The sequence below is a fragment of the Ovis aries genome, chromosome 21 (genome assembly GCF_016772045.2).
Source record: "Ovis aries strain OAR_USU_Benz2616 breed Rambouillet chromosome 21, ARS-UI_Ramb_v3.0, whole genome shotgun sequence".
NCBI lineage: Eukaryota > Metazoa > Chordata > Mammalia > Artiodactyla > Bovidae > Ovis > Ovis aries.
In genome coordinates, this window is record NC_056074.1 from 36,916,451 (window position 1) to 36,939,506 (window position 23,056).

The 23,056-nt window shown below is 51.3% G+C and overlaps 1 protein-coding gene across 1 annotated transcript in view; it reads left to right on the forward strand.

Moving 5' to 3' along the window:
* FADS2 (fatty acid desaturase 2) overlaps positions 1 to 23,056 on the forward strand; it is a 37,631-nt gene that overhangs the window by 7,115 nt on the left and 7,460 nt on the right. Inside the window, exons 2-7 of the mRNA XM_015103138.4 lie at positions 5,330 to 5,440; positions 6,911 to 7,108; positions 7,228 to 7,329; positions 12,782 to 12,907; positions 21,346 to 21,406; positions 21,793 to 21,869. Of these exons, the coding sequence (XP_014958624.2) occupies positions 5,330 to 5,440; positions 6,911 to 7,108; positions 7,228 to 7,329; positions 12,782 to 12,907; positions 21,346 to 21,406; positions 21,793 to 21,869 (675 nt within the window). The remainder of the gene's footprint in view (positions 1 to 5,329; positions 5,441 to 6,910; positions 7,109 to 7,227; positions 7,330 to 12,781; positions 12,908 to 21,345; positions 21,407 to 21,792; positions 21,870 to 23,056) is intronic.

Below are 23,056 nucleotides of genomic sequence, written 5' to 3' on the forward strand. Positions count from 1 at the left end.
GGACACGACTGAGTGACTTTCACTACACTACTGCTACTACTAGGTTTGCCATAGCTTTTCTTCCAAGGAGCAAGTGCCTTTTCATTTCATGGCTGCAGTCACCATCTGCAGTGATTTTGGAGCGCCAAGAAAATAAAGTCTTGTCACTCTTTCCATCATTTCCCCATCTATTTGCTCTTTCACTTTTATCAAGAGGCTCTTAAGTTCCTCTTTGCTTTCTGACATAAGAGTGGTTGTCATCTGCATAACTGAGGTTACTGATAGTTCTCTCAGCAATCTTGATTCTAGCTTGTGCTTCATTCAGCCTGGCATTTCATATGATGTACTTTGCATGTAAGTTGAATAAGCAGGGTGACAACATACAGCCTTGACTGTGCTTCATCCAGCCCGGCATTTCGTATGATGTACTCTGCATGTAAGTTGAATAAGCAAGGTGACAACATACAGCCTTGATGTACTCATTTCCCAGTTTGGAACCAGTCTGCATAGTAGGGAGTTCAGTAAACCAGAAAAGAACAAGCTGGAAGCAGAGGAAACTTGGTGACCTCTTTGTTGCCAAAGGTAAAAGATATTTACGTGAAACCCCTCTGTGTCTTTGCCTGGAGGGCAGCTCCACCCTCTCAGCTAGATCTCTGTGGGAGCAGTCCACTTCCTGCCAGCTGCAGCCTCCGGGAGGTCGTGTACCCAGCCCCAGCATTGCTGCTATGTTCTGCATTTTACTGAGTTGTGTTTCCTTGCTGTAATCCCTTCATCCTGGGTTGCCTGTGCATCATCAGGGACTCTCTCGTCAGGAGCCCTCTGGCCACAGAACCCCACCCCACCCCCACCCCAGCCTCCATTGCTTCTTTCCCTTGGAGGGGACATGGCACAGGGGCTTCCCACCCTGCCCTCATCCTGCTTAACTCTCCCCACTGTGGAAAGGAAGTCAGCATCCTTGGATCCAGCTGAGAACAAAGGGTCCCTCCTTGGCATCTCCCTCTGTAACCCCTTGTTCTTCAGGATCCCTGCGCCTGGGGCTGCTGCCTGCAGCGTTGTCTGCCCTGGGTTTGCTTCTCCTGAGCTTCCCCAGTCCCTGGCCATGTGCCCAGAAGTAGGGAGCTGGATTAGAGATTCACCTTGCTCTGCAGAGGTGGGAGGCTTCCGAAAATTTGCCGGCCAGTGCAGGAGACGTAAGAGACACAGGTTCGAGATCTGAGTCTGGAAGATCCCTGGGAGTAGGAAATGGCAACGCACTCCAGTATTCTTGCCTGGAAGAACCCCATGGACAGAAGACAAGCCTGGCGGGCTACTGTCTATAGTCTTGCAAAGAGTTAGATACCACTGAGCACACACACAGCACGCCGCAGAGGTGGACACGGCCAGAAATAAGACGTGACCCCCGAGGGTCCGAGCAGGAGCAGCCGTGAGTTCTGCTCAGCACATGGGGGCTGGACAGGGAGGACCTCCGTGCAGAAGGGGCTGGCATGGGAGCCGGGAGATGGTGGAAGCAGGAACTGGTGAAGGTCTTTCATCTGGGAATCTGGGTGTCCTGGTCCTTTATCTACAGTGTAACCTCCCTAGCATCTAATACACACATCTGCCCTCCTGGGGGAGGGTCTGCCTCCCCTGCCGCCCAGCTGCTGGCCACTCCCTCCCCTTCACCTGCGTCCCTGGCCTTCCTGGAAAGTCTTTGGTTCCAATCTCCCTGTCAGATGAGGATAAAGCCTGCTTCGAGTTCTTGTTCCAAAGTCAACATGTGGATTGGCCTGTACTACCTTGCCCCTTGGCCTACCTTATGTGAGCCAGATGCTTTAACCGAGCAGCTACTGGGAGCCCCCTGCAACCTTGTGAGGGGCCCCTGTGACGCTTGCAAGGGGGACCACAAAAAGTGGTCAACTTTCAGGAGGAAGAAGCTCATTTTGATTGAGGCCTTTGTACGAACAGGGCTTCCCTGGTGGCTCAGATGGTTAAGAATCTGCCTGCAATGCAGGATCCTATCCAGGTTCCGTCCTTGGGTCAGGAAGCTTGCCTGGAGGAGGAAATGGCAACCCGCTCCAGGATGCCTGCCTAGGGAATCCCATGGACAGAGGAGCCTGTCAGGCTGCAGTCTACAGGGTCGCAAAAGGATCAGGCAAGACTGAGCGAGTAAACAGCAACTGCCACTTGAATGTCACCTTCCCAGGCTCCAGTGCCTTGGTCTGTAAAGTGGGGCTTGAGGCTCCAGGGAGGTAATGGAGACCACTTTCCTTTCTCCCCACCTGGCACGCTGTGGCCCTTCCTCTCCCTTGGCCGCTGGAGATGGCCCAGGGGTGGCCTCAGTCAGGACAGGAGTCTTACCCACTCTACCAGGTTCCTCAGTCCAGGCAGAGGCTGGGAGATGTGACTTGGACCTGGTGGGGGGAGGCAATGGGCGCTGGGTGAGAGGCGATGGCCTGGCAGAGTAGAGATTGTTTCATTATTATCAGCCGTTGTTCGTTAGGAAACTGCCATACCGAGAACTTCCCCTTTGCTTCTCAAAAGCTGTGGTGTCATTCGAGGTGAAGCAGTGACTGGGTCTTTCTCAGCTCTGACTTTGGAAGGCTGTGCTCACTGCAGGCCGGCTTCCCAGTGTCTCAGCGGTAAAGCATCCGCCTGCAATTCAGGAGCTGCCCAGGATGCAGGTTCGATCCCTGGGTTGGGAAGATCCCTGGAGGAAGGCATGGCAACCCACTCCAGTATTCTTGCCTGGAGAATCCCATGGACAGAGGAGCCTGGTGGGCTGCAGTCCATGGGGTCGCAAAGAGTCGGACCTGACTGAAGCGACTTAGCACGCCCGCACACTCACTGCCTTACCACCAAGGCCAGTGGGGGCAGATGAGCCCTTTCTCAGGCCCTTGGAACTGTGGGGGGGGAGGGTCCTCACATGCAGAGGAGATGGAGGCGGGGGTGGGGTGGAGGTGGCTGCTGACCCGAGGCTCCTCGCTGCCTGATCTGGGCCCCTGCAATAGCAGCCCATCTCTTCTCTGAAGGGGTACTTGCTCTGATCCTCTGCTGCTACCCCTTTTGGTTCAGCAAGGTAGGGGTGCAGACATTTTTAAAAGGCTCCAGGCCCAGTTTTCCTCTGCACAGAGTGTTGCTTTGTCAGTCTGTTCTAGACACAAATAGAATAAAGACCAGGCAAAAGGGCTTGATGCCAGGAAACGGACGAAGACTGGCAATTACCCTTGTGAGATACTTGGGCAGGGGGGCTGAACACACGTTTATGAGTTGTCAGCATCTTCCTCATTTCTTCCTTATTTTTTCTTAATTTTTGAAAATTTCCAAATATACAGAAAAGTTGAAAGAACTGAACACTTGTGTATCCTTAACCAAGATTCACTAATCTCAGCATTTTACCACATTCACATTCCTCTTTATGCATATCTGCATGTTTTTCGCTGAATCATATGAAAATAATATGAAAATAAAATGCATCATTATTAAGCCATTTCAGCATCCTCTAAGAATAGGGACATTCTCTAACATAATCACAATACTTTGGTTACATTTAAGAAAATGAATACGGATGCTTTATTAATTTTTAATATAATTTACTTACGACTGTGCTGGGTCTTTGTTGCTGCTTGCCAGCTTTTCTCTAGTTTTGCGGTGTGGGCTTCTCATTGCAGTGGTTTCTTTTGTTGCAGAGCAAACTCTAGGGCCTGTGGGCTTAGTCGCCCAACAACATATGGAATCTTCCCAGGCCAGGGATCAAACCCGTGTCCCCTGCACTGGCAGGCGTATTCTTAACCTCTGGACCATCAGGGAAATTCAGCACTGATTCTTTTAACATGACCAGATATCTTGTCCATATTCAAAATTTCTCATTCCACCCCAGAATGTCTTGGAGAACTGCTGGGTTCCCCCCACCCCAAACAGGAGCCTTTCAAATCAAATACTGCAGTGTTTATAGCCTTTTGTTATATCTTTTTCTGCCTCTTTTAACCTAGGGCCCCTGCTTCCCCACACCTCCTACACACACAGAGGCATCCTCACTTTTCTACGGCTACATTGATCTTTCCCAGTTGTTTCTCATGGCGACATTTGATTTGTTCTTCTCTCCAAGCGAAGTCGCAAGACTTGATTTTTTTTTTAATTTTAAGTTAAACTATAGTTGATGTCCAGTATTACGTTGGCTTCTCAGGTGGCTCAGTGGTGAATAATCTGCCTGCCTCTGCAGGAGATGCATGAGATGGAGGAGACATGGGTTTGATCCCTGGGTCAGGAAGATCCCCTGGAGGAGGGCATGGCAACTCACTCCAGTATTCTTGCCTGCAGAATCCCACAGACAGAGGAGCCTGGTGGGCTATAGTCCCTGGGGTCGCACAGAGTCAGACATGACTTATGACCGTGCAGGCACACACAGTATTAGGTTAGTTTCAGGTGCACCGTGAAGCTCAGTTTGATGCAAGATGAACATTGTGTATCACTATGTCCACCATGGGGGTGGGGGACTCTGTTGTCAGCTCATCTCTAAAAGAAATGCTATATCTGTTTCATGTAACTTACATAACATGTATAGGAGAAAAACTGGGGAAAAAATATCCTGATATATTAGCAGTGGTGGTCATTCTCTGAGTGGTATTATTTTCCTCTTTATTCTTCTGTACATTTTGTGAATTTGCCAAAATCATCCACATTGCTTAATAATTGGGAAAAAAAAAGATTAAAAGGCACAGCATTCATTCTTTTAATTTTAAAAGCAATGCAGCAGTATTAGAGTTTGAAAAGTTTGCAGATAAAGCAAGGCCTGATGCCACAGGCTCAACACATAACAGTTTAGAGATCTGCGTGAAAGAGCTTTCATAATCTTTGTAATTATTTTCATACCTTTTAGAAATATGAAAAAGCTCCTCTCACCAATGCTTTTATGTAATCATGTATTTGTTTTGGGTATAGCATCATCTAAGCACATTTTACATGCCTGTGGTAGGCTCCAGGCTTGTTCTTTGTTGACAGCTGTGTGCACCGCGTGGTGGGTGGCATAGTTTGCTGGGAACCAGGCAGCTGGCAGAGTAGCCCTCAGAGAATTTGGTTCCCAGCCTTGCCCAGCCTGCATCCCTGGAGGGGCACGTTTTTTGGTAAACATCCTTGGCGAGCTCAGCGGCCCCTCATCAGGGTGCAGCTCCATGTGGCATCTCCATGGGAATCCGGCGCCGAGGGACCTGCCAAGAGGAGGCTCAGAGAACACTTGGGGTCGGATGACGGATGCCCCGTTTGGTGTCCTGGGGTCCTAGTGGCACAGAGCTTCTCCTGCCCTCCCTGGGGGGGAGGCGCTGTTCGGAGCTGCAGTAGAGGCCCTTGTACTCACCACCTGCCCCCTGCTCTCCAGGACGCCTTCCTGGCCTTCCACCGCAACCTTGATTTTGTGCGCAAGTTCATGAAGCCCCTGTTAATTGGCGAGCTGGCCCCTGACGAGCCCAGCCAGGACCGTGGCAAGAATGTGAGTCTGACCGGATGAGGAAGGAGGGGAGGGCTGGGGTGGCAGGAAAGGGATCACCCCAAAATGGTGAGTGTAGGGTGCCAGGTAGGAGCCGTTGTGCCCGTCCAGGGAGAACCATTGCTCGTCACCTGAGGTCAGGGAGGACTCCCCTGGCCCTAGTGAGCCCGCCTCCTCCTGTGCCAGCTTGGGCTTGCCTCCCATGCCCGCCCTTGGAGTAATTCATTCCTAGCCTCTCCACCTGTGGGGCCTCAGTGGTGCCAGGCTGGGCACAGAAGGTTTCCCTCTTGCCCAATCTCTTGCCCTTATATCTGGGCTTTCTTCTCCCTCATGCCCTGCCCCTGCCTCCTAGCTTCCCTCTTTCTCCCCGTGATACCCTCTTTTCCAGACCCACCCCTGACTCTGCCTCCCATGTGCCCAGCGCACTGAGCCTTCTCCTGTCTGATAGAGAGTTCAGAGCAAAGGGTGCATGTCAGGTAGTAGAAAACATAAGCTTTTTAATAATTTAATTTAGTTCATGTATTTGGCCACACCACATGTGGGATCTTAGGTTCTCTGACCAGGGATCAAACTCACGTCCCCAGCAGTAGAAGCTTGGTCTTAACCAGTGGACCTCCAGGGAAGTCCCTAAGCTTTAAAAAAAAAAAAAAAAAAAAGGTATAAATTAGACATAACAAAACCATTTTAACCTTTCTTAAATAAAATATTTATTTTATTTTGGCTGTGCTGGGCAGCTTGCAAGGATCTCACTTCCTTTACCAGAGATTGAATCGGGGCCCTTAGCAGTGAAAGGATGGAATCCCAAGCACTAGGCAACCAGGGAATTCCCCATTTTAACTATCTGGAAATACACAGTTCAGTGGCTTTGAGTACATTCACATTGTTGTGCAACCATCACCACCATCTGTCTGTAGAACTTTGTCATCACCCCACACTGAGACTCTGTTTCAGTTAAACATTAACTACCCATCTGTCCCTCCCAACAGCTCCTGGTAAACACTGTTCTTTCTATTGAAGAATCTCTTCTAGGTTCCTCATAGAAGGGGACTCATAAGTATTTGTCTCTTCATGTCTGGCTCAATTTCGCTTAGCTTAATGTGTTCAGGGTTTGCTCATTAGCAGCGTGTGTCATCACTTCCCTCCCTTTTGAAGACTGTGGAATATTCCATTGTATGCATGCACCACGTTTTATTCAGCCCGTTAATAGAATTTGGGTTGTTTCTGTCTTTGACCTATTTTGAATAATGCTGCTACCCGAAATGGACAGCATTTTGAGTGAAATCCTTTCTTTGCCACTGAACTGGCTGTGGCCGAACACATAGTTCCAAGGCTGTGCCAGCTCCAGGCAGGTATAGAGCAACAGGAGCTGCTATAGTGCATAGCAGCTGGGCTCCTCCGGAGCTTGAGTGTGTGGATTGGTACCCCCTGGAGCAGCTGGGCGGTTGACTCCTTCCTCGTGCTCTGGCTCAACAGTCCCAGATCACCGAGGACTTCCGGGCCCTGAGGAAGACTGCTGAGGACATGAACCTGTTCAAGAGTAACCAGCTCTTCTTCCTTCTCCACCTGGCCCACATCATCGCCATGGAGAGCATCGCCTGGTTCACTATCTTCTACTTTGGCAACGGCTGGATTCCAACCATCATTACGGCCTTCGTCCTTGCTACCTCTCAGGTGAGGTGTGACACCCTCACCTGTCACTTGAAGCCCCTGCCCCCTGCCTCCCCCAGCTGGCAGAGGCCTGGTGCCTAGGTGCCGACGCTCTGAAAGCCTCCATGGCCCTCTTTCCCCAGGCCCAGGCTGGATGGCTGCAACACGATTACGGCCACCTCTCTGTTTACAAGAAGTCCATGTGGAACCACATCGTCCACAAGTTCATCATCGGTCACTTAAAGGTAAATGTCGGCCATCCTGGGGATCCATTCCATCAGCTAGTGGTGGGCACAGTGCCATCTCGCTTCCCTCGGAGCAGGTCACCTCTCCGGTCAGTGTCCTGGCTGAGCTGCAGGACCTGCTAACCCTCTGCTTCTCTGAGCTTCCAAGGCCTGTCTCCTCACCAGACTAGACACACAAAACCAGGGTGTTGGTTGTAAAAACAGGCACTTGCTTCTTAGTTGATTACATTTGTTTCCTTACCTAAGGGCTTACTGATAAATTCCTTTTAGTTTGGGGCCAGTAAAGAAGCAGTCTCTCTCACTCTTTTTTTTTTTTTTAATTAAAGCAGAGTTGGTTTACAAGGTTCTGTTAATCTCTGCTGTACAGCAAAGTGATTTAGTTATATATGGGCTTCTGGTGGGCTTCCCTGGTGACACTAGTGGTAAAGAACCCGCCTGTCAATGCAGGAGATGTAAGAGAAGAGAGTTCGATCCCTGGCTCAGGAAGATTCCCTGAAGAAGGAAAAGGCAACACACTCCAGCATTCTTGCCTGGAGAATCTCATGGACAGAGGGAGAAGCCTGGCAGGCTATAGTCTACAGGGTCGCAAAGAGTCGGGCATGACTGAAGCAACTTAGTATGCAAGCATATATACATCCCTTCATTCCTTTTTCAAATTATTTTCCATTATGGATAATGAATACAGTGCCCTGTGCTACACAGTAGGTCCTTGCTGTTTATTCGTTCCATATGTAATAGCTTGCACCTGAAGAAACACTCTCTCTTGATACATCGGTATGCTTCCTGCATCAGATGATGTTTTATATCTGAGACATCGTGTTTCTCTTAAGTCTTTAGATAAGGGACTTCAAACAGTGTACTGAGCCAAAGGGCAAGAGTTGTGTAAAACCCAGAAGGGCAGATAGCTGCCTCATCGCCGTACAGATCAGGAGGCAGACCTGCAACAGCCTTGTAGTTTGGCAAGTTTGTACAAAGACGAACTGGACTTGCCAGCGACCTTGTGCTCATGTGATAGGCGTTGTCTCTGGTTTTGGAAATAAATCCTTGCCAAGTCTCCCTTCGAAACAGATTCTCATCCTCCTGCCCAGTCCTACCCCAGCAGCATCCAGCTGCAAAGACTCCCATCCCTCCCTACCTTAGCTTGGGAAAAGCTATGTGTCTGGGTTAAAATGTCAACCCCTGCAACCTGACAACATCCAGTCTTCCACTTGTCGGCTCTGGATCTGGTTGGGAGTGAATTACCACTGAACTGGTAACCAGTTCCTTAGCACGCAGTTTGCCTGGCCCTGAGTCTGAAGCTGTCTGAGAACCTGGTTTCTTTCCAGAATTTCAGGGGTGAAGGATGCACATAGTAAAGCACTTTGTTTCATTTTATGCCTTTTTCTGTTGGAGAAAACCCTCCTCGGTGTTGAAAGTAACATTTCACTCCAGACCCAGGTTATCCTTACACACTTAACAAAGATGGACTTTGTCCTGTTTCCAGATTCTGGGTGGGAGCCGGGAGGGCCTGTCCCTCCTGGTATCCGTGTGTCCTTGAAGGGCTCTGGGACACAGCTCTTGTGTCAGAAGATGAGGTTGGGAAAGGGGATTGGCCTTCTTTTAGAACATTGATTTGTGAAATCTGGAGTGACGGAGTACTCGGGCTGGGAGGCTCTAGGAGGTCAGGGCCCGGGTTCTGTTGATGGCTTGCTAGCTCCCTGCTAGCTGTGTCTGTGCTGTGTCCAAGCCAGTATTATAACTGGGCAGCTCAGTCAGGGGAGCCCCAGAGCGAGGAGCATCCCGGGCTTCACAGCATCGCTGTGGCACGTGGTGGGCACATGGCTGCAGACAAGCCTGTAGGTCCAGCTGTTCCTCTGGTCCCTTTGCTGGGATGGAAAGGAACTGGCTGGGGAAGGTCTTCAAGGACCCCACCAACTCAGATGTCTTAGCTCAGCCCACTGAGGGTACTGAACGGGGCGCCGGGAGCTTCAGGATGCTGGGACCCGCTTCTTAACGCCAGCCCGTGCTGCCGTGGGATTCCCCAGGCGAGACCTCCACCTCCCGTCTATGCCTTTTCCTTTGGTCCCCATCACTTCCGGTGGCCATTTCTTCCCATGTCACTTCCGGTGGCCATTTCTTCCTGGGGTTAACCTTGTACAGACATGGTTCTGTGAGGGTGAGCCTCTGTTTGGCATTGCACCCAGGATGAAATGCAAACCGCTAGGCCTGGCACCATCTAGACTGCATCTGGAGATGGAAATCTTTGGAACCTAGAGTCTTTCCTCAGCCTTATCTGGGGCCACTAGGGCTGGGACTAGGGCGAGGCAAGTGAGCACACAAGTGTGTGCCAGGAACGCAAAATTTAAGCAATGACAAAAAGAATCAGGAATGAAATAAGTAGCATTTTAATGCAATATTTTAAAAGCTTTTGAATTTTATTTTGGGGTATAAGCTGGTTAACAATGTTGTGATAGTCTCAGGTGGACAGCAAAGGGACTCGGCCATACATATACATGTATCCATTCTTCCCCAGAGTTCCCCTCCTATCCAGGCTGCCATGCAATTTTTTTTTTTAAGTAAAATTAATGCAAAATTTAAAAAAAATCCACAAGCAACAAAATACCAACATTTTAAATAAAGATTAGGACTTTGAGACATATTGGAATATGAAACTGAAGGACAACTTGTATCTTACATACATGTTTTTATGTGTTTGCTCTCTCTCTTTTTTTTAACTGGTTGAATTTCATTCACCAGAGCATTAAAGTAGTTGAAAGCTACTTCAGATTTGGACAGGTGGTATATAAAAAGTCCCAAGATGAAGTTTAAGTTTATTATTTATACTGAAACCAAATTTATTATTATTTTACTTCAGTTTAATTAAAAATTACTTGACTGTCGCTTGGTTGAGAGAGATTGTCAAACTTGGCAGTTCTCTCATTTCAAAACAAGATGAGCAAAAGGGTGATAGATTTTTGAAAATATTGTTAATGAGGCTCTACTACGGCTCTCCCAGAACTGCTGGCGCCAACCAAGGAGGCTTTCTCTCCGCTTCTGTGATAGCCCACGCTCCCCTTCCCCCAAGGCCATCACCCGGCCTCTGTCAGAAAAGGGACCCTCGCTCTGTCTGCCCCTCCTAGCCAGTATGCTGCCCAAGGGCAGACCTTCTGAGTGGCCTCCCAAAGCTGTTACAGCCCTGTCAGCGCATCCCAGTGTGGAGTGAGACCCCTCAACCCATGTGGAGTGGAGACCCCCTCAACCCCAGTGTGGGGTGAAGCCCCTCTCGGTGTGGAGTGAGGCCCCCTACCCATGTGGAGTGAGGCCCCCCTACTCCAGTGTGGAGGGAGGCCCTACTCTCCCTTGGTAGACAGTGGCTGGCCTCCTTCCCTGTTCCATCCCCAGGACAGGCACCATTGAATCATTGCTCCAAGGCAGGCAGGGCTGCCCTGTCCCAGGAATGGTATGTAAAGTTGGGCCTAGTGAAGAAGAATGGAAGAGAATCAGCAGAGAAGAGCACCATCAAAAGCTATTTCATCATTACACCCCATGCCAAGTTCGGGGGTGGCCCCACCTTGCCACATCTCATCCTCATGGTGCTCACAGCCCGCCTTTCTTTCCTCTAGTTATTCATTCAACAAACATTTCTTGGTTGGTGTATTCTAAACCTCATGTTTCACTTACCTTGCCAGGGACTCCATTGTGCTTTTCCCAGGAACTTGGCTCCTTTTGGCTAGAAAGACCAGTGTATCATCTCATTTCCCAATCCTCTAAGCTCTCATTTGCTGTTATTTTTTATTTTTGCTCTGTTGGGTTTGGAGGCCCAGGGACCTGAGGTCATCGCAAAGGCCACAGCTGCTCAGAGCTGTTCCCACCCACGGCCCTTAGGGTCCAGAGACTGTGTTTGTACCCAAACATCTTCCAAGTGAAATGTTTGTTTTTGCAATTAGGCCTTTTTGTAGATGGCCGGACCCTAGGCCAAAACATTGATTGATCCAGCAGCTGTTCACCCGTGAAACCCTCATGCTGACAAGTCAGAGGAGTTTTGTTTCCTTCTTTGTGTGACTGGGTGACTCCATGGAGGGACATGCCCTCAAAATACATCCAGAGTTGGAGCTGGTGAGACAGAAATTCATGGCCTTGAAAGAAATACTCATGTAATGCTTCTTGTCTCCTAGAGTCATAATTTTATTATGACTTTTATTACAGTTTTTCGTTATTTTTGGCGACATTGTGCGGCTTATGGGATCTTAGTTCCCTGACCAGGGACTGAAGCTGGGCCCTCGGCAGTGAAAACTGGACTGCCAGGGAATTCCCTGGGATTATCATTTGCCTGTTAGAACCAGAAAGCACTTACCTGCTTGTGTTGGTGACTGTTTTTAAGCTCCCCCAAGCTTTTTGCTATGGTGTGACTCACCCACATGACTCAGCGGTTACCTGGCTGTGGGGCTGTCTTGCCAGCTACTCTCTGGGCCCTCTGAGAGCAGGAGCCATTTGTGGTCTTCATTTCTTTTTTTTTTTTTTAAAGCTTTCTTGATCTAATTTACAAACTCTACAGTGTGCCCATCTACGTGTACAAATCAATGACTTGTATATTCACAGATTTGTGCACCCTCCATCACAATCAGTTTCAGAACATCTTCATCACCCCTAAAAGAAACCCCATACCACTTAGCCATCACTTCCAAACCCCTCATCCCAACCCTGGAACTGGGTAACCACTCATCTTTCTGTCCATGGATTTCTCCAGTGCAGGACATTTCATATAAATGGAATCGCAGGACACTGTTAATAGACTCCTTTGAGGCTGGTTTCTTTCGCTTGGCATCATGCTTTCCAGGTTCATCCATGCTGGAGTGCGTGTCAGCACGTCACAACTTTTTATGGCCAAACAAGAGTCCACTTGGATCTTCCACACAGTGTTTATCCACTCTTCAGTGCATGGACCTCTGAGTTGTTTGTGCTTTTTGGTTATTTTAAATAATGCTGCTGGGAATGTACAGGTTTTTGTGTGGCCAATTTTTCATTTCTTCCGGGTACACATACCTAAGGGTACAGTGCTGGGTCCATATGGTAAGGACCACTTCTTACTGTTCCCCAAATGGAATTGTTCCCCTCTGCACAACAGGCGCAAATGAGAGACAAGCAGAAGATGAGGGGTGTTAGCCTCACCCCGGGACTGGCAGACAGCTGAGGCCCCCACGTGTGCTGAAGCACTTTCCTCTCCATCTATCGCCAGCACTGTCTTATGATCAGGGAGACAGGCCTGGAAGGGTGGAGTGAGCTGGCTCCATGCAGAAGTCCTGGCCAAGGGGCTGCCCAGCACTCTGGACTTAGCATTGGTAGAGTCAACTTCTGACTGTTGGGACCTGAGTATTGGACCTGCTAGGAACTGGTCCCAAGAACTGGTCATGGGCACCCCCCCACACCCCCTCTGCCAGGATTGCCCTGCTCATCCCTGTTCCTCCCCTGACAGGGTGCCTCTGCCAACTGGTGGAACCATCGCCACTTCCAGCACCACGCCAAACCCAACATCTTCCACAAGGACCCGGATGTGAACATGCTGCATGTGTTTGTCCTGGGCGAGTGGCAACCCATTGAGGTACGATGAAGGGGACGGGGTGGGCCCGGGAGTGTTGGCTCACGCAGGAATAGGGAGGGACTGCAGGGTGGAGAGTCAGACACACATGTCTGTGTCTGATATTTACACAGAAACCTTTCGTGGACACCCTGAGTAATTCCAGCTGGAGTTTCTATGGAATGGCCTCCTGGTTAAATAACGAAGGCAGCTCCTTATCAGAGTGTTAGATACCTCCCTGATGCCCACGGCCTCGGGAAGAGCCTTTCCTAGCTTATTCCTTCCAGTTTGGCAGGAAGGCACAACTCCAAGGCTCACACTTGGTTCTCAAAGACCAGCTCCAGGAAACCTTACTTGGAGAGTCACAGTCCCCGATGCTGGAGGAACCTCCACAGGGTCTGGTTCCACCTGCTTCACCACAGACGCGAAGTGAGGCTCAGCAGGAGAAGAGCATGTGGTCAGGCTTACATTGTTTAGTGGCTGTTCTAGGATGAGGCTCCGGATCTGACAACTGAGCCATTTCCTTCCACTCCATCACACTGCCTTGTCTTTATTTATTTAATTAACTAATTTAATATATATATATTTTAATGTGGGCCATTTTTAAAGCCTTTATTTGTTAGAATATCGTTTCTGTTTTTTATGTTTTGGTTTTTTGGCCACAAAGCATCTGGAATCTTAGCTCCTGGACCAGGGATCAAAACTTCACCCCCTACACTGGAAGGCAAAGTCTTTTTTTTTTTTAATTTTTGGTTGTGTTGGGTGTTTGTTGGTGCACACTGGTTCTCTCTAGTTCCGGTGCTGGGGGCTTATTCTCTCTCTAGTTGTGGAACAAGGGCTTCTCAGTGTGGTGGCTTCTCTTGGGGAGCATGGGCTGTAGAGCGCAGGCTTCAATAGTTTGAGCATGTGGGTTCAGTCGCTCCGTGGCATGTGGGTCCCTTCCCAGGCCAGGGATCAAACCCATGTCCCTTGCACTGGCAGCTGGGTTCCCAATCCCTGGACACCAGGAAAGCCCCTGCCTTGTTTTTAATATTAGTTGATTTTTTATTAAAAGTATAGACATACCTGTTGTAAGTATTTAAGTAATAACAGTAATTGACCAGACTGAGAAGCGAGTCGCCTGTTATCTCCCCCATCCCTGCTGTGCCTCCAGTTGTCATGCCCCTGCCATTGATGACAACTGTTGGTGTCAACATTGGTGACCCCTGTTGACAGCAGTCTCTAATCCTACCAGGTATTTTCTATGTGTGAAGAAACATAGACACACATATCTTTTTTAAAAACAGAAATCCAAACTTAGATCGTTTTCTTGCAACTGGCTGCTTCAGCAAATGTGGGCCTCTTTGCTGGAGTCCAGGTGCGCTGGCCTCATCTGGGGCTGTCCAGTCTTCTGTTGTGTTTCTAAGACAGGAAAATTTGGTGTTGCTGAGTCTTTGAATAAAGCCATGCCCAAGGCATTTAAAGAATTTAAAGACTCTCCTCATTTTTCTTTTTTTAAGTAGTGCTTCTAGGTGAAAAAAAAAAAGTTATAGAAGCTTTACTTGTCTGAAATACATTGATGATGTAAACCAAAGTGTAGAAGATCCCTGTTGCTTTTATGTAGATCTTAAGTGTGACCAAACTGTGCACAGATCGCTTCCCTGGTGGCTCAGAGAGTGTCTGCCTGCAATGCAGGAGACCCGGGTTCAATCCCTGGGTTGGGAAGATCCCCTGGAGAAGGGCATGGCAACCCACTCCAGTATTCTTGCCTGGAGAATCCCATGGACAGAGGAGCCTGGCGGGCTACAGTCCACGGGGTCACAAAGAGTCAGACACGACTGAGTGACTTCACTTCACTTCACTTCACTTCAAGCATTTGCCAAGAGAGGCACGTTTACCCTCCATGAGGAGCAGTGTCTTGAACTGCTTGTATTCCCAGAAATGTTGGCATCCAAGACTTCAAAGAGGAAGAGGAGGGAGACTTCTCCCTCAACTCTGGTTGGTACCCGACTCCTCCCGTCTCATATCTGCTCAACAGAATATTTGAGCAGAAACCTAAGTTTCCTGTGACATTGTCAGTTCAGAGGAAATTAGCCAAAATTTGGTTCTTTGGGTGTGTGGAGCCTCTCTGGCTGGCCAAGGACTTTGATGCTGTTGTTCAGTTGCTAAGTTGTGTCCCGCTATTTGCAACCCCATGGAGTGCAGCGCACCAGGCTTCCCTGTCCTTCACTATCTCCTGGAGTCTGCTCAGGCTCGTGTCCATTGAGTCAGTGATGCTATCTAACCATCTCATCTTCTGCTATCCCCCTTCTCCTTTTGTCTTCAATCTTTCTCAGTATCAGAGTCTTTTCCAATGAGTCAGCCCTTCACATCAGGTGGCTTCACATCAGTACTGGAGCTTCAGCATCAGTCCTTCCAATGAATATTTAGGGTTGATTTCCTTTAGGATTGACTGGTTTGATCTTGCAGTTCAAGGGACTCGCATGAGTTTTCTCAAGTGCGAGGATTTTCTTTGCCAAAATACATGTTTGCATTTTCCTTCTTGCAATGAGTTTGCTTGCTTTGATTTGAGGTGTCTAGATAGTAGGACTGATTAAGTGGAGTCAGTCCACTTATGTATTTATCATTAAGTGATAAAAAGACAAAGGCTTCCCTTTCTAGGTGGGGAGGCTTCGTGTTGTAGAGCTGTTGGCTGGCTTGACAAGCTCTCTGTGTTCCCTGACAATAAAACCTAGTCTCACCAGCGATGCGGCCAAGGCGTCTCTTTCTGTGTGGTGGCTGTGAAACTCCTTCCAACATCTCTCCCTGGACGCCTCTCAAGTGCTGACTTGGGAGGTGCAGTGGAGGTTTGGGGGATCTGGCTATCCCGTTGCCATTGACTTAAGGCCGTGACCGCAGCGCTCCATGAAACCCTCTGTCACGTACTCGGGAAGAGGCCAGTTGTTCCTGGATTCCTAGTGTCGCCAGGACCATGCTCCTTGGAAGGAATCTTTATTTTATGCTTAGAAAGTGTTTCAACAGATCTTTAGTGTTTTATGGTTTCACTTTTCTTTTTAAAGATTTCTCTTTTTTTTTTTAAGAACGTGGACCGTTTTTTAAAGTCTTTAAAAGTATTGCTTCTGTTTCTTGTTTTTTTGGCCATGAGGCCTGTGGGATCTTAGTTCCGTGACCAGGAATCAAGCCCACACCCCCTGCATTAAAAGGCGAAGTGTTAACCACTGGACCACCAGGCAAGTCCCCAAACCTTTCTTTTATGCGTAGAAAGTTCTTCATATATTTTCAGTGCTTTATGGTTTCGTTTTGGGGGGGCCCTGTGGCAGGTGGGATGGACCACCAGGAAAGTCCTTAGGTTCACTTTGGAATGCTTGACTTTGGCCACGTGAGGCTTGGCTAAGATGATGGTCTACCTCCATAACTTGCAGGAGTCAGCCAGGTTTCCTGGTTTCCCCTTCCTGGCTCCTCTCCTGAAGCCCAGCGCCTGGTCTGGACTGAGTGTCAGTGCAGGACACTGTCTGGGTGACTTGGGCATCCATGGCTCCTTATAGCTCCCTGAGAGCTTGCCATGGACTGACTTGCCCCTTCCAGAAAAAACTTTACATCTTTACATTCTGTCTTTCCATCCAGAAATATAACATCTTTCTCCATTTACACTTGAGTCTCTTTTTTATACCTCTTAGAAAGGGTTTCCTCTTCTTTATATGTCTTGTGGCCATATTTCTTTCAGCTGAATCCTAGATAACGTCTATGTTTTGTCATGACGATAGGGATTTCTGTGGTATTCAGGAAAACTGTTGCCATTTGACGAGTTATCTTATGTCCAACTAGGGTCCACTGATGTCTGCTTGTGATTCTAGTTGTTTTTCAGTTGATTCTTTTGAGTTTCCTGGGTAGACAATCATATTTTTTGGAAAATAGTGAAAATTTAGACACTTTCTAATAGCTCTGCACTCTTATTTCTGGCTTGGGCTTTATGACGTTAGTGGAACTTCAGGACAGAGTTGGATAGTGGTGATGTCGGGAGTGGTCTTGTTTTTCCCCCCACCGCCCACTCTTTTTTTTTTTTTTGCTGTATTGTGGAGGAGAACCATGAGGCCATCAGCCCTGGAGCTCTGTAAATGGATTCTTAGAAGCCAGGAGTGTTTTCACCCGCCTCTGGGCCTAAGAACCTGCTTTTCTGACCCCATGGGAGGCTCTCCCTGCCCCATGGCCTGTCAGCAGCTGACCCTCCAGACTACCTTTGCAAACAGGCCAAGTATTCCCTTGGAGCAGCCGGGGGGCCCTTGGGCTGGAGTCTTGCCATTCCTTGCATGCCTGCCGTGGCCGGCTCTTCATTTCTCTGCCTGTGAGTCTGCACTTTCCCAGAGGCAGGCAAGGCTCTCCAGCTGCCCCCCTCCCCCAACCCTGAATGGACAAGGCAGGCCCTTGTCGGTGCTCAGACATTTTGTTCCAAGGCTGAAAAGTCCCCTGTACATGCCCCTGGCACCCCCTCAGCCCGTAATCCAAGCCGGGCCTTGTGGTCCGGGGGAGGCGGAGCACCGGGGTGTCAGCTGGCCGGGGCCCCAGGGTCGTGGGCCTCCGGGCAGCCAGGCCGCCAGGGCTCCCCCTGCCTCTGCCTCTGACCTGCGTCCCTTTCAGCCTCAGCTTGCTGCTGCTGGTGCTGCTGCTAAGTCGCTTCAGTCGTGTCCAACTCTGTGCGACCCCATAGACGGCAGCCCACCAGGCTCCTCTGTCCCTGAGATTCTGCAGGCAAGAACACTGGAGTGGGTTGCCATTTCCTTCTCCAATGCATGAAAGTGAAAAGTGAAAGTGAAGTCGCTCAGTCGTGTCCGACTCTTCGCAACCCCATGGACTGCAGCCCACCAGGCTCCTCCGTCCATGGGACTTTCCAGGCAAGAGCACTGAAGTGGGGCGCCGCTGCCTTCACCGCAGCCTCAGCTTGAGGACACGTCAAAATGGGTCCTGCATGTGCCGCCGCACCTCAGGGTCTGGACACGGCAAACCACCCGGAGCCTCGCCCGCAGCTCGAGTCTGCCTTTCCCCTGTGACCACCCCAGAACCCATGTGTATCTTCCTGTGTATCGGGATGAGGACTCTTCTGCAGGGGAAAGGAGTGCAGCGCCCCACCTCCCAACCCCGAGCCTGCAGGCCCCTGTGGGCAGGAAGGCTGACTCTTGCTTAGTCCCTGGGCCCAGCACTGTGCTGAGTACCACATGTGGGGCATCACTTAATCCTTGCTTAACCAGGAGGCAGGGTCTCTCATCAAGCCCACTTTATAGATGGGACAGCTGAGGCTGAGAGAGGTGAAATAATTGGCTCAAGGCTACAGCTAGAAAAGGCAGTGCCACCATCCAAACCCTGGCTGAATGACTCCCAGCCAGGGCTTCCCGGTCCTGCAGGGCCCTGCCCGGGGCCACCACCTGCTGGACACTAGGGGCCTGTGTTTCTTGGATCCTTCAGCTTCCTAATGTATTAAGAAGCCAAGAGCCCCTCCTCCGAGGGCTTCTTATCCTAAGACACTTCTCCCCTCCCTTCCCTGCACCCATGGCAGATAACCGAGGGCTGCAGAGAGCTGAGCGTGGGAAAGTCAAGAAACCAGATTGGGCCCACGCCTCCCTTGGCATCCCCGAATCTCCGCTGTGCTTGCTGGTTTTCAGAGGGGAAGCTAGCGCCCTGGGTCAGCCTCACGCTGACAGGCGGTCTTGCAATCCCCCTGACTGAGGTCATCAGGATGGGATCAGACGCCCTGTGATGGTCCGTGTGTCGCGGCACACAGGCGCCTGTGTATCCGTGACCTGCCTTCTGAAGGGCTTTTGTCGCCCGTCATCCACCGGCCCTCAACAGCTCTAAGGAGTACCCATAACGAACCCAAATCTCATGGCAGGGGAGGGGGGCTGCTCAAATAACAAACTGCTTCCAAATCTGGAGCCCCCCACCCCAAAGCCAGTGCTCTCAGGGGTGGGCAGAGGGGCCAGCCACTGCCTGGGGGCAGGGACCTGGCAGCTCCCACAGGGCAGTCTAGGGCCTTGAAGGGATGTACGCAGGAGCTGGCAGTGCTGACCTGCCAGGGAGCATTAGCCAGGGAGCAATAGCCCGGTCATCTCCTGTCACCCCCTACAGGGCACCACGGATCAGTGCAGACAGGGTGCTTGCTGTGCAAACGCAGCTTCAAACCAGCTCCCCAGATGTGCCCACTCCCAAGTCCCTCTGTGACCCTCTGCCAGCCTATCCTGCCCCTAGTGCTCACTCCCAGAATAGAGCTGAGCCAGCCTGAGGTTCCTCTGGGCCTGGGGCTGTCCCTTGGGACAACCTGTCGGGCAGAGGGGTGGTGAGGAGGGCACCTGTCAGGGCCGGAGAAGCCTGCAAAGTCTGGGCCTGTTTCCTGGCTTCTAGGAGGAAGAACAGGACCCCAGGGGGAGCGAGGGGACTGTTCTGTGAAGCACACGCTCCCCAGAACCCAGACCACCAGACCACTCACTTAGGGGGGTGCCTCTAATCCCTCCCTCCCCTGCAACATTGTCCAGGACTGTGTCTGGGGTGCCCTGACTGGGATCTCTCCAAGCCCTGCCTCAATCTTTTTTTTTTTTTCTTTTTTAATATATATAAGAGGCAAGATTGGTAGAAAGAAAAGTTCCTTTTATTTCAGAGGCTGGCCTAGGGGGTGGGGTGCAGAGTGCAGACTCCTGTCCAAAGGCTGACTCCTCCCGACTGACAATCAGTACGCTGGAGCTTTTAAATTTTGTTTATTTATATTTGGCGGGGCTGGGTCTTCATTGCTATGCACGGGCTTTCTCTCATTGCAGTGAGCAGGGGCTACTCTCTGTTTAGGATGCAAGGGCTTCTCATTGCGGTGACTTCTCTTGTTCCTGCTTGAGGACTCTAGGCACACGGGCTTCAGAAGTTGTGGCACACGGGCTTAGTTGCCCTGATGCATGTGGGATCTCAGTTCCCCGACCAGGGATCGAACCCACATCTCCTGCGTTGGCAGGTGGATTCGTAACCACTGGACCACCAGCCTCAGTCTTAACGACAGCCTTCATGCAAAGGATTTGTGCATTCTGGGGATTGGGTGAGACCTCTGTCAAGGCACAGGAGGCCACACGGACCAAACAGATAGATTCTGATGGTGCTTCAGCGGGTGTGCCAGCCCCGTGGTCACTGGTGCCAAGGTGAATGCCCCGGGGCCAGACTTGGCCCTGCTCTCAGCCAGGGCTCCTCCGTGGGCCCTCCCTGTGATGCTGGCGCTCACTCCACCTCTGTGTTCTCACCTGGAGAATGGGAGCATTGGTCCAGAGGACATCCAGGGTTCCTCCCCCTGTAACATGCTTTGATCTCCTGACTGCAATAAGCAAGAGTGGATGTCATGCGATGAGGGTGGCACCGACCTTCAGAGCTGGGGGCGGGAGGTAGGGGGTAGGGGAAGAGCCGTGTCCCAGGGGTCAGCCCCTGGCATTCATGCCTGTGTTCTCATTGACTCCTCTTAGCTGTCAGTGATTTGGACGCCAAGCAGGGCTCAGGCAGGCTAAGTGACCTGTGCAGGGTCTCAGCTGGTGAGAGGCAGAGCAGGCCCCCAGCATTGCAGGCAAGAGCAGGTCCCCCTCTGTGAGCGGCATCTTTTGGTCTCATTCCCCAAGAAACAGGGTGGGCTGGTCCTCGGGGGGCTGGACTTTGGAAGTAAGGGGCTTGCAGGAACCCTGTGGGGCCGTAGGTCTCCCCACCCCAACCCGGGCTCACACTCGCTTTGTACAGTGAGGATGTCCACACCCCAGCCAGACCTCTCAGCCCTCCTGGGTGGCATACCTGGGCGTCAGAGTGCCCGGGGTAAGGCCAGGTGGCCAGGCGTGTCCTGAAGAGTCCGTGTGGTGACTTCCCCTGGCCTGGAACCTCAAGTGTTAAGTCTCAGTTTGCAGGCGGCTTGAGGGACTAGATGCTTGACCTGGTGGCTGGTAACAATTTCCCAAGTCCTTACCTGGGTTCTCCCAGCCACTGAGGGCTCCAGGGAGCTCCTCAGGAGGACCCAGGAGCTTTTCTCTCTCCAAAGGGGTACAAGCTGGCCAGGGAGCTCCGAGTGCCTCTACACACCCCCCCACCCCTAGTTCCTTGTTCCATGGTTCATTCATTCAACAAACATTGATCTGCTGCCTGTCTCATGGGCTCTGAGTCCGCTTTCTTGGATTCAAATCCCGGCCAGCCCACTTCTTGTGTGGCCGTGGGCAGTGACTTGACCCTGAGCTTCAGCTTTGGAAGCACCAGGTCATAGAGGAGCGCCTGAGCTGAGAGGCCAGCTTGGGATTGGTGCACCCAGCGAGGGCTGAGGAAGTGTTGGCCAGAGCAATCGGGAGCCGAGAGGGGCCCAGGGTGCAGAGGAACCGAAAGCTCCCCTGGGCAGGAGGAAGGAACAGGGACTGCAGAGCAGGTGGAGGAGAGCATGGGAGGCGGGGGTCCGAGGGGTGCTGAGGGCTCACAGTTTCTGCTTCTCTCCTCAGTACGGCAAGAAGAAGCTGAAATACCTGCCTTACAATCACCAGCATGAGTACTTCTTCCTGAGTGAGTGCCGGGGCACCCCACAACCCTGACCTCCTTCCCACCCCAATGTGGCCATCCATCCCCGCTCCCACCTGACACCCTTCCAGACCCAGAAAGTGATACCAAAGCTGTCAGAGCAACAACAGCCACAAACCCATCATGGCCCGTGATACACAGAAGGGACACCGGCCCAGACACCCAGATGCCACGCTCGGGCTTCCTGGGCAGGGTGCCAGCGGGCACTCCCAGCCCCCTTCTCAGGGCGCCAGGGTTCCGGTCTCCTCTGCCCGGGAGCTACAGAGCTGGCACCACATCCTGGCTTCTGCCCCCTGGTTCCTCCGCATCTTCCAGCCCCGCCGGGTGGGACAGGCCGCTCCAAGCCCCTCTCCTGTCTCTCTCTCTTGCAGTTGGGCCGCCGCTGCTCATCCCTTTGTACTTCCAGTACCAGATCATCATGACCATGATCGTTCGCAAGGACTGGGTGGTGAGTCCAGGGGACCCAGGAGTGTGGGGAGGAGGGCGACTAGACCCTGGATCGGCCCACATCCCTGGGCATCTCCTCCCGGGGTGACTGCCTTGCACTCTCAGGAAGGGACTTGTTCTGAGGCCAGCAGGAGCCAGCGAGGCCATAGCACCCCAGCCCGAAAGATCCCGCCATGCAGGGCGTCCACTGGGAGAGCCCCTGCCTTGGCAGAGCCCTTCAGAAACTTCCTGAAGGCCGAGTGATGAGTCACACGCAGTCTACCCATCCAAGGCTCCAGCCAGCACCCTCCTGAGTCCCCGTGAGGCCCCTAAGAGCCAGTGGACCAGGTCACACTGCTCTCCGGTTGGTAAATGGAGAGCAGCCTGGCACTTAGTTTGCTAAATCTGCGTGAGAACGTGCCACAGGCACTTCTGTTAAACAACAGGATCACATTGTCTCGCAGCTCTGGAGACTAGAGTCCAAGATCAAGGAGTCTGCAGGCTTGGCCCTTCGGAGGGCTGTGAGAAATGGTTTGGGCCGGCCTCTGTCTCTGACACATGGACGGCCAACGTCTTCTCTGTGGGTGTTTCTGCCTCCGGGTGTCCCCTCTGTCTTAGGACACCAGTCATGGATTAGGGCCCTCCCTAGCGACCGCATCTTCACTAATGACACTGTCTCCAAATAAGGTCCCACTGTGAGGTCCCGGGGATGAAGAGTCATTTTAGGGGACACGATCCCGCCCATCACTCCAGAGAGAGAAGGGGACCCTGGAGAGGGACGGTCCTTGGCTTGATGTAGACACCCAGGTGTGGTTCTCGGAAGAGGACAATATGCTCGTGATGGGAGGCCCTAGGGGAGGTGGTTGCCCTGGGCAGAACCTACTTTTGGCAGAACAGGGTTTACTGGGACTGGGATAGGGACAGGGACAAGACCCGTGCCTTCCAGACCAAGCGGACACTTAGTCGGTATCGCTGGTCTTTTTTTGTTTTATAAAACCCAGTTTCGTAAGATACTGAAACTCTGAGAGTTTGGGGCTTGCCCAAGGTGACACCAAGGGGTGGAGCAGGCATGAGGACCTCCCAGTGCCACTGCCTGGACTCACCCCCCTCCCACACCCTAGACACTGCTCTCTCAATAACAGGCCCTCGTGTTTGTATAGCAATTGAAGGACTTCGAAGTACTTTGTCTTACACGCTTCCCTTGGTGTT